Source organism: Ornithodoros turicata, unplaced genomic scaffold, assembly GCF_037126465.1.
Source record: "Ornithodoros turicata isolate Travis unplaced genomic scaffold, ASM3712646v1 ctg00000946.1, whole genome shotgun sequence".
In the NCBI taxonomy this organism is placed as follows: Eukaryota; Metazoa; Arthropoda; class Arachnida; order Ixodida; family Argasidae; genus Ornithodoros; species Ornithodoros turicata.
The window spans coordinates 455,034-465,967 of NW_026999422.1; the positions used below are offsets into that span (position 1 = coordinate 455,034).

General features: G+C 45.9%; 1 protein-coding gene across 1 annotated transcript; it reads left to right on the forward strand.

Annotated features, from left to right (window-relative positions):
- LOC135375804 (uncharacterized) lies at positions 1-6,206 on the forward strand. Its single transcript, XM_064608450.1, has 2 exons — positions 1-272; positions 5,536-6,206. Exons 1-2 carry the CDS (start codon positions 177-179, stop codon positions 6,031-6,033), a joined length of 594 nt encoding a protein of 197 aa, XP_064464520.1. The 5' UTR covers positions 1-176; the 3' UTR covers positions 6,034-6,206.
- Positions 6,207-10,934: the final 4,728 nt, after the last annotated feature.

The window sequence follows — 10,934 nt, forward strand, 5'->3', positions numbered from 1 at the left end:
TCCTGCATTGCTTCAACATTCTGCAATGCACGTTGATCCCGACGTCAAAACACTTGTTCGATTCAAATCCACGTCACTTCGTAGCCCCGACGTCATCCACCCGAGAAGAAGTATAAAAACCGGAAGGGTTTCGCCCTTTTTGCCACCGCGGAGTGCACCAAAACTTTTTGAAAGAAATGGGACTCATCGTTTATCTCCACTTGATTTCGTTGATCGTAATGTCTCACTCTGCACCAGAATGGAACCTGACCGCCATGCAGCGTTACAAAAGAGTAAGTCGTAGCAGATAGCGTCTTGTTCTTTCACGGTGCTGTATTAGATAACACAATTTTCTCAACATCAGTTTCCACTTCGTTTCATTTTTTTCTTTTTTTTTTCTTCAGTATTGTTACAGTTTCCATTTTTGTTACTGCTGTATTTTCGTTTCCGTTATACCTTTCTGATACCACTGGTACCAGCTTTTAATTTCGTTTCCGTTACTATTTCCGATACGGCTGTCACAGAGCTGTAATGGAACGGCTGTCACAGAGCTGCGGGAGGACAGTTCGTCTGGATCTGTCAGCACACTGTTTTGCCTAAGTGCCGCTTCGGCCCGGTTTTCTCGCGTAGACGCTACAGAAGTACTTTTACGTCGTTGCGATGCGCAAATTTTGCACGATCTTTAAAGAAGTGTTGGAACATGTCTTGGAGCCAGACTTCTTTCTATCTTCAGTCGTTCTGAGTCTAGCAACCCAAGATGGGCGTAACCTTCGTCCAATGTCGCGTTCATAGCCGGAGGCTCTCAGTAGTATACAATTACTGCCATAACATAGCTGAAATGAAGAAAGTAGGAATAAAAACAAAGCAACAATCATACGCTCTCATCCTTGTGCTGTGATGTAATAGAGCTCGTGGAGTCTATGTTATATAAGTCTCATGTCTTGATGTCATGTAGCTAGGTAACGTCACGGGTAAGTAAATGCGCGATGCACCGTCGATATCCAATATTGCGGTTTGTTCCCATATTGTCGTGTAGTTATTTAGAACATTACGGGGAATCGAGTCATCAAAATGCAGCAATAAAGCGAAAAGTCACTGAAATATCATCGCACATCAATAGCAGCTATATTACCCGAATACAACACCGGACGATAATCTCCGTTACCGTTTCTGTTTCCAGTAATGGGGGACAGTGGTATACGTTTTCGTTTCCGTTATAGTTACCATCTCCAATTTCGGTAGCATACCGTTTCTGGTTTCGTTACCATTACCGTTACCCTTCCCTCTGAAAACTCTACATCGTTGTTTCCCAGTACGACTGAAATGACCATTATTGTTGAACCCTGCATAGGCAACTGTGTATTTCATTTGGGGATGGACGGTTGGACATTACTACATAGTAGAAAGTAATCACAACGCCAAATAAGTAACGATGACGTAGTGGGATGTTTCGCCGCTGAGGCAGCACCCTATCTCTTTGCTTGAAGGGGGGAAGAGGTGAAGTGATTATGATGAATGCAGAAAGTCTTAGTAGAAAGCGTAGTACTAGTAGTGTGTGGCAGAAAGTGAACATATGGTAATGGCAAGAAGGCAAGGGTGCAGGACAGCTGGGACATGGTGAAAAATTGGAACCCGAGAAAGGGGCAGAGGAGGGACGACGTTCTCGAACACAGCAAACCCTTTAATGACAGAATCACCTACGTACTTAACAAACTTCCGAATTGGAGGCGAGGGAGCAACCGACGCCACACTTACACAATTTCCCCTCGTGGCAAGCTCATCGACAAATATATCCCACAAATAACAATCTGTACTCATTCTCAAACACCTTTGGCTCAACAAAACGGTAAGAAGTCTTCTAAACAGGAAGAAATTGCTATTTCGTCCCTCAAAGCCATCTCCCGGCCCGTCGAGTTTGGACGCCTATTATAACACCCCCTAATTATTATTATTAGTAGTAGTAGTATTATTATTAGTATTATTATAACACACACACAAAAGTAACCATTTCGACGTCACTATTTTACCAATGTTTTTTACACTGCTTTTTTACCAATGTGGTTATACACTGCTAATTTTCGAGTGCATTCCTTCAGGGAAAAAGTAGAATTAAGGAAGCGCACATGAACTGCGCACAACGCGCCGATACGGTCACTTGAGGTCAATCGACTTTGAAGTATAGTCCTGCACGGCCCGCGGTACTCCTGCACGGCCCGCGGTACCCGCGGGTACCCGCACGTTGTTGCAGGTGGCGGGTGTAGGTTTTCGGTGTCGTGCAGGCAGCTGATCGGGTGTGGTCAACGCATTTTACCAAAACACTGTTAGAAAGTACACCGAGTTGCTCAATTTCTTACACGTCTGTACTGCAGTGGGTCGAAATATGACGCAAAACGTCGGGCAACAAGGGCGGAACAAACGTTCACACCGTGGAACAGTGTCTGTGGTTGTCCATGTCGCGTTTCGTATCCCATCATGCCTCAAGTCACAAACCAACACGCATTTGCCCCCCTTTTCCCCCTGCGCTGATGTCCTAGAAGAAACCACACACACAGACATATCAACCATCCGGCGTAGACCAGGGAGTACTCTCAGTTTACTCGACAACGTTAATCGAATCGCATATTAAGTTATCGTAATCGTTATCGTATCGTATCCGCATCGTATATCGTTAATTGGATATTTCTGAACCGCAAAGGACTACACTTGGAAGCACAGTTGGCAGAAACAATGATCACCTGCACTGTCCGTTCGTGGCAAAAAAGATATTGTTAGAGCTGCCAGGTATGATAGCGACAAGTCTTGTTCTTGCTTCCCACAAAACGCGAATAGCCCCGTCTTAGATCGCAGCGGTCTTTTCCTTGTCATTTTGTTGAAATCGGGGGACACATGGTGTGCATGTGAACAGAAATGACGTGATGTAAGTTTGGCTTCTAGGCTTACTTCGCCATCCGATCTGGACTTGCACACGCCGTATCTGGCACAGAAACACGTAGGATGGATGTAGCAAAGAAACGAATGACAATGTGCTAAGCAAGAAAATGCAAGTGACCATCTCTGGGGTAGCTTCTCTGCAACAGGAAGACTTCGCCCTTGCTTCCACGTCCCGCGAGCACATTTTCCTTCCTTTCTTTCTTTCTTTTTTTTGCCTTATTACTATGTGTGAATCATCCAGGCAACGTCTGCCATCTAATATGTACCAGCGGCTATCCACAGGTCGGTGACGACAGATATAGCCCTGTGGTGGCTGAAAGAACGGGCCGAAGAATGCAACTAGAACAATCATATGTGATTAGAAGAATGCTTATATAACGAGGTTCACATTTAAGAATATAGACTGTGATAATTGGCACGAGGTATTCCCTCTTTCATCTACCACTTATCCATGAAGAAGACCGAGAGACGCGGACACAGAAGACTACACACGTAGGTTCTCTGAGAACCTACGTGTGTCGTCTTCTGTGTCCGCGTCTCTCGGTCTTCTTCGTGGATCAATACCCACTAGCCTGCACCCTTTCCCTTGTATCAATCACTTACTTTGACTTAATTTCGGGAGACATCACTGGTGGTGATGGTGATGGCGAAAGGGCTTGCCGTTGTCGGTCTCACATGGGTGGGCAACGTCACGACTGACGCCCTGGGGGAATGTGCGTCCTGGGCCGGCTTCTAAGGGAACTCTGCCGACATACTGGGTGTTTCAAAAAACGTGTCATTCGGACTTTATAAAAAAACGGGGCGACGGAAAAATACGGGGTAAACGGCATTTGTGTTGCAACTGGATTTGCCACCTTGAAAAAATATTTTCATTTGCTTTTATTTAAAATAAATTGAACTTCTTTAATTGAACTCCAAAATTTCCCAAGTCAACCTAACGTTTTTTTTTCACAGAATTAGAGAGCCCGTAGCGAACTTAGTCAGATCCACTAAGAAATCCGCTCGATATTGCAAATGGAACTGCCCAAAAAAAGTCCCGAAATTGAGGATTCCAAGTTTCGGGTATTCAACGGCGCACCAAATCAGACGCAAAGATTCGTGGAGAGCAGGACTGCTCCTGCCCCCATGAAAGATAGAAGGTCGAAAAAACACAAGGCGGGAAAAAAGAGGCGGAATCATTTTTGTTTGCCGCTTATCAACGTATGGTGGAATGTCACCTGCCTTGTTATCTGCGCGTCTTGTGCTGCACGCCGGTCCGGCGATAAACTGTTCTAGCTTCATGGGGGCAGGAGCATGTCCTGCCCTCCGCGCATTTTTCCGACTGATTTGGTGCGCTGTTGAATACCCGAAACTCTGAAGCCTAAACTTCGGGACTCTTTTTGGGCAGTACCCTTTGCAATATCGAGCGGATTTCTTGGTGGATCTGACTAAGTTCGCTACAGGCTCTCTAATTCTGTAAAAAAAAACGTTAGGTTGAGTTGGGAAATTTTGTAGTTCAATTAAAGAAATTCAATTTATGTTAATTAAAATCAAATTAAAATATTTTTGCAAGATGGCAAATTCAGTTGCCACACAAGTGCCCTTTACCCCGTATTTTTCCGTCGCCCCGTTTTTTTATAAAGTCCGAATGACACGTTTTTTGAAACACCCTGTATGTCTGAAAGCGTCCGAGGAAAACCCAGGAAAAACTCCAGACAGCACAGCCGGAGACATCACTATTTCCGAAACTGCTCTCGTGATAGCGTGTAAGCAATAAGGAGGAACAGGTTCAGGGGCGGACTCAGACCATCGGTTTGGGAGGGGGGGGGGGGAGGGCGGTTCCTTTGTCGAAGCTCGTAGGTGAGAGGTGAGAGAGGGAGATCTAAGGCATAAACTGATGTGTTGGGGGGAGCGAACGCCCCCCCAATTCTGTGGTTCTAGAGGCGCAATTTCGGTATCAAAATGTCGGGGGTCTCATTCGTTTATCCAGATGTGGACATTTTCTGGCAACACTGGGTTCATTGAGACGCGAGAGAAAGACGAGGTGCAGTACATTGCACTTGTGGGATATGCAGGTATAGCCTACTTTAGGGACGGAGTCCCGCGATTCTCGCACACGACCTACTCGATTAGAACGACCACGTCATGGGCACCCCTTCCCAGCGCCGCATTTTTGGAAGCTAGCGGTGGCGCTTCTCATCGTCCCAGTTATTGCTTCCTCAACTTCTACAATACTTTGTACTTCACCTTTACCTTAGTATTTCTGTACAAGCGGTGGACGTTCCACAGATGTTTCATTCTGAGGTTGATTACCATCATCATTCTACGCGTTTTCATAGGGAGCTATCGCTGTCGTCTGCTACGGTAGTCGTGCATGCGCTTCTGCGCGTTCAGAATTCAAATTGCCATCGTCCAATCGTGGCGTGCCGATGAGTTGCGCCCCTGGCGGATCGTGCGGACGGGATCCTCATAGGGGTTTCTGATTGTGACATGGTCGTTATAATCTAGTAGGTAGTGTTCTCGCAATGCAAAAACAATTCGACGATAGCGTGTTCTTTCACTCTCGTGTAGCTTAGGAGACGACACGGAATCTACCAGTGCATGCTACAACTACCGGTATATGTTTATTCTCTTTTTTTTTTTCAGAACTCATCCAAGGCTGAGGGTGCAAAGCTGGAGACAGCGTCCATCGGAAAGGATAGTGCTCATTTTCTGGGCCAGAACTGGAAGCATGCTATGGTCGTGGCCGCCTATCTCGATGGGGAAGCACACATGAGCAGTCAGAAGTTCGACATCCATCGTTACCGTATGGTCATGTCTGTTGACGTGTATTGCAAGGGAGTCAAGAACTTTTGGGTAGGACTGTCCATCCAGCTGTGTCCCGGTCAACACGACAACAATCTTCACTGGCCTTTCAAGTCGCGCTTTACTTTGACAGTCCATCACCAGTCTGATGAGCACAAGGATGTTTCCAAGACGATCACGCCGTCCAATGTTTCACGCCTCGAAACTTCTAAAAAGCCGCACGGGCAGTGTAACCCCAGGTGGGGAGATACAGAAATTATCCGCTTCGTAGACGCTGAAGTAGGCGGATTTGTGTACGATGATTCAATTTCGGTGTCAGTCAAAATTCTTCCAGACTGAATGACCGCCACCACCACAATCGAAGTGCTGGATCGCACATTCCTTCAGCGAATTTCTTTTAAGTAGAGAATTGATCGGGGCACAATTTCTAAGAGTACTAGATGTGTTGATTTGTGTTTATTCTTTACGAAGGGCACAATAATTTTACGATAATAAATCCTGTTTTTACGATACTCTCGTTAGCGTTATATGTTTTTGTGCTGCTACTGGCTTTACAGGGCAATCGGTCCGAACGTCTTGTTGCTTTCATACAGATTTAGAGGGAACAAGGTTACAAGTAACACGTTACTGTAACTAAGTTCCTTTTTTTTTTGGTAACTGGTTGTGCTTAGATAGGTACACTTGTATCTTAGATAGGTACTTTTGCGCCGTGGTCACTTTCAGAGGAACTGGTTTCTTTTTCACATAACTTTGCCAAAGTAACTTTAGTTACAAGTTACTTTTAATTCGGTTTTCACTCACCTTCACTTATTTTCTTCTTTTCCTTCCGGTTCTTTCATGGCACTTTATGCAACAGAACGTGATATTTAATCAATGACAGTATGCTACTCAGAAAGTAAGAACCGCTGCCATTCAAATGAAGCTTAAAGGTTCTGCGCCTGCAAAGCGTCCGAAATGTTGGACATAAACGAAAACGATCAAAGTGTGTTGCATTCCGCCGCATCCAACTCAAGGTCTAACTCAACTGCGTGTGCGCGCTGCACCTGGGTAGTGCTATTTTGTGTCCGAAGTAACTTGAAAATAACTTGTTTTTTTTTTTTACGTAACTCTGTAACTTCGATTTACATTTCAGGCTGAAGAACTTCGTTATTAACTTAGTTCATTTTCCATAGGCTGAGAAGTTACCCGTCAAAAAGAACTCGTTTCGAGTTTAGTTATCATGTGAAAAACGTAACTAAGTTAATAACGAAGGTCTTCAACCTGAAAAGTTACTCCCACTTACTGGCATACTTAACAAAATAACGAGTTACATTGAAGTTACATAGGACACAAAATAGCAGTATACATGCAGCTGCAGCGCGTGCGAGCAGTTGAGTTGTCTCCGGAGGAGTGCAACACGCTTGTATCGTTTTCGTTTATATGTCCCATTCTGTTCAGAAAGTAAGAACAGCTGCCATTGAAATGAAGCTAAACCATTGTACGCCCAGAGGGAGTAAGATGCCAAGAGTTGGAGAACAGATCCCCGGCATCTATAAGCGAATGGAGCCGTGCCTGGCCTGACTTGGTAACTCGGCGAGTACCGGCCTCGTATTTCCAGCCATGGCGGACGCGTGTCTGAGGTTTATCAAACAAATTTATATATAAATTTATAAGAACAGAAGACAAGGCCACAAACCGACAAGTGGCCACTTTAGCACTGTAACAGCAAAAGACCAGATTAAATCCACAAGGCACGCGGCCATGTGCATTATATTTACACTGCCAAGTTTTTGCATAGGTAGAGGATGCTGTCGACAAACTCCTTCTTCCAATCCCTACCTCTCTCACCGTGATTTGCCAACATGATTGTGTAATACGCGGAAAGTGGCTCTGAGAATGTTATACAGGATCGAATCATACGCACACTGCACTGTCCTTTGCTTGTCTTCGCAAATATATGCGTGGCCTGGCCGATCCCGACTCTTAGAAACATGTTTGTCGGCCCGGGCTCGGCACATTGCAATCCACATTGCAAGATTGCATCATGGACGAAGCAGCCACCTGCACTTCTTTTACGATATCTCAGATAATATATGAATGGCTTCCGACACTGAACGCAACATTTAATTGCACGTTTGCAGTGCAGTTAGCGTGCTGGCCATGTCATGTCGAGACTGGGAGGTACCCGGGTTCGAATCCCGGTGCCGGCTGTGCTGTCTGGGGTTTTTCCTGGGTTTTCCTGAGACGCTTTCAGACATATGTCGGCACAGTTCCCTTAGAAGTCGGCCCAGGACGCACATTCCCCCAGGGCGTGAGTCGTGACGTTGCCCACATACGTGAGGCCGACAACGGCAAGCCCTATCACCACCACCAGGAATGCTACAAATGCAGCAAAGAAGCATAATGCAGCATAATGCAGCGAAGAAGATTCTAGGGATGGAAAATGTAGAATTCAGACTTGAGAAAGCGCATATGTAGAAAGTCGAGTCTATATAGTCTCATACTTTAAGCTTTGTGCGTGCTTTGAGTTTCTTTTTAACGGGAACAAGACGTGTAGTTAGTAAGCTGGAAAGTCGGGTGGTTCGTAGTTGGTACTGTTGAAGGGTAAGGTGACGCTTTTCCTGTCCACCTGTATATATTAAAAATGTATATGCCTCTGCATTATACGCCTCAGGAAGCCGAAGGACGGAAGGCAGGCAAAGGAGGTTGTTCGATTCAATGAAGAATAACATTTGCCTGCTGAACCATAGCCTCATATATAGGAGGCTATGTCTGAACATTCAAGCGCCAACTTACACGCTATCCCCAATGTTACGATGTACCGTAATTTCACGCGTATAAGCCGCACCGCAGATAAGCCGCAGGACGCGTTTTTTGGGATGTTTTGAAAATTTTCCGGCAGATAAGCCGCACCCGCAGATAAGCCGCGGGCAATACGAGACGACTGATTTGTGCGACGAAGGAGACCATAGAGAAGGCCATAAACCATGTGGTCCATACTCCGGGATCGGCACAGTATACAACAGAGGAGGTCAGTTCTGGAGTTCTACCAAGATCGGATTGTGCCCTTGTCGGGAGTTTTTCGTGGGCTGATGGGTCAGTGATCTTCCAGAAGACGTGAATCACTGTCACCACTTTCCTTAAAGCTGCTTGGGGGAATGCACCAGGAAGATCAATCTACTCTAATGTGGACCCGTCCCTGTTACGCACTGTTCGTGCATCGGCAGGGCAGTGCTGTTCCAGAGACACTGTCGGTCCATTCGTTAAAATCGGCGTATGGGGAAAATACCAGGAAAAAATAGTCATCAGATAAGCCGCACCGGTGGATAAGCCGCAGGGCGCCTGTGAGAAAAAAAAATCGCACATAAGCCGCGGCTAATACGCGTGAAAATACGGTATTTAACCTTTCGTGTAGCTCACTCGACATATTTCGCCACTTCTCGTGCGCTACAGATGTGGACACTAGAGGTAGGTCAGCTTCAGTTATGTTTATAGATGTTTGATTTACATTTATAAATTATATTTCACACGGCCGACTGCCCCTCCCAGGAGCTACTGGACTTATTTCTTTCATGAACTGGAGACTTTTTATGAGGGCGTCAAAACATCTGTGCACACCGGTATGTTCCCAGAGGTTCTCTCGCAAGCAATTAGTCGCCGCATTCAGGGCCTGGTGGTCATGTCTAAGAGGGTAGCAGGACATGTCGGTCATTCTCAAGCAATTAACCACTTTAGGGGAATAAGTCACAGAACAGGCTGAACGGTTCGTCGGACAGGGCAACTGACTGACATCGTGGAATCCCGCCAGATTTAAGTTAAGGTAACACGCCAACTTAACGTAGCGTTACGTTTAACGCAACGTAACGTTTACTTTTTCTTGTATTCCCGATTATTTTCGTTTTCTTTTCATGCTTTTAAGTAAATACTTACTTTACTTTGAACTTAAGAAAGAAGAACGGAAGCGCTGGTAAGTTTTGTCACCACCTTTCACCACCTTTTTCATTTGACCTGGCCACGAAGATATGGCGGACAATCCGACCTCTGAAAGTGGGGCCCTCAAAAGAATCCTCTCGCGGCCTTGTCTATAGTTAAGGGTGTAGACGAAAACACCCTAGCGGTGAACTTGTGTGGTACTAACGACACCGGTACTCTGCAGTTTTGTCCCCAGTTTAATGCATAAAATTCACCAAAACCAGTCCACAATTAGTCGTGAACTACGACTTCACGCTAATCAAGCTAAAAACAGTTGAAGCTTGTGAACGCCCGCTCCAGCTCGTCCCCCTGGACCCTATGCCACACTGCGAAACTTTGAAGGCAGTCACTCCTAGCTCTCATTTAAAGGACAACGGAAACGAAATTTGTCCATTGCAAAAAGAGGACCGAACAAGGTGTAAATATGATGTAAAATTATAGTGCCACTAGTATTTTGCAAGTACGCTGTGCGGATGGCCATATTTCTGACGATTACGAGAGCGCTGGGCCGCCCACTCGACACGATCGCCCATGGAGCGCGCCAAGCATTGCGGGAAAATCTGAGGAGCGCGTGACGTCAAATATCTCTCGCGCTCCATGTGCGGCTGCCAGGCACAAACACGGCGAATTCTCAATAACGCCTGAAGATGTTTGATTCGGAGATCTCGTGGAAGTCTGAAGACAATATATCCTATGAGAGATGGGTTCGTACATGCTTCTTCGTCTCCGTTCTTTCCCCGTAGCAGGAATTAGACGTACGCCGAAACACCAAATGAAATGAAGCGAAATGAAAGTCTGGAACTCCAACAGGAGAGCCAACGTGCGTCACTTCCGTGGTCTGCTACGGCGGCGCGGCGACGCTCACCAGGGGCTCAGAGTGCTCCACGGCCGAATTTTATATCGCGATTGTGGCGGCGTTTCAACTAATATACGCAAATCTAAGTCGAATTCCGGATTGTTTTGGTACACATCGCAATATGAGGCAAATAGCTTTGCAGCCTATTTTCGTTTCCGTCGTCCTTTAAGTGTATAATGTGTCTTGGTACGAGGGGTCTCTACATGTCTCTCTACACTGGGAGAGGCATTGGTTCTCACCTTGGGAAGCCCCCAAATGCCCTATATCTTCATTGCTATCCGAACTTGCTATCCAAATCTCTATCCAAACGCGCTATAACTTCGTTTGATGGTACGTGGAGCAGAATTCATCACAAATTCTGAGAAGATCGCATGTGGCGCACTCACTTGCGATTCGAGGATATTGCTGACCTATCACGAAGTTTCCAAGGAAG

Bases quoted from the DNA above. Each gene is read 5' to 3' on its own strand.
- LOC135375804 (XM_064608450.1), top strand. From the start codon at position 177: ATGGGACTCATCGTTTATCTCCACTTGATTTCGTTGATCGTAATGTCT. The intron at 273-5,535 runs GTAAGTCGTAGC...TTTTTTTTTCAG, and splicing joins CCATGCAGCGTTACAAAAGA to AACTCATCCAAGGCTGAGGG.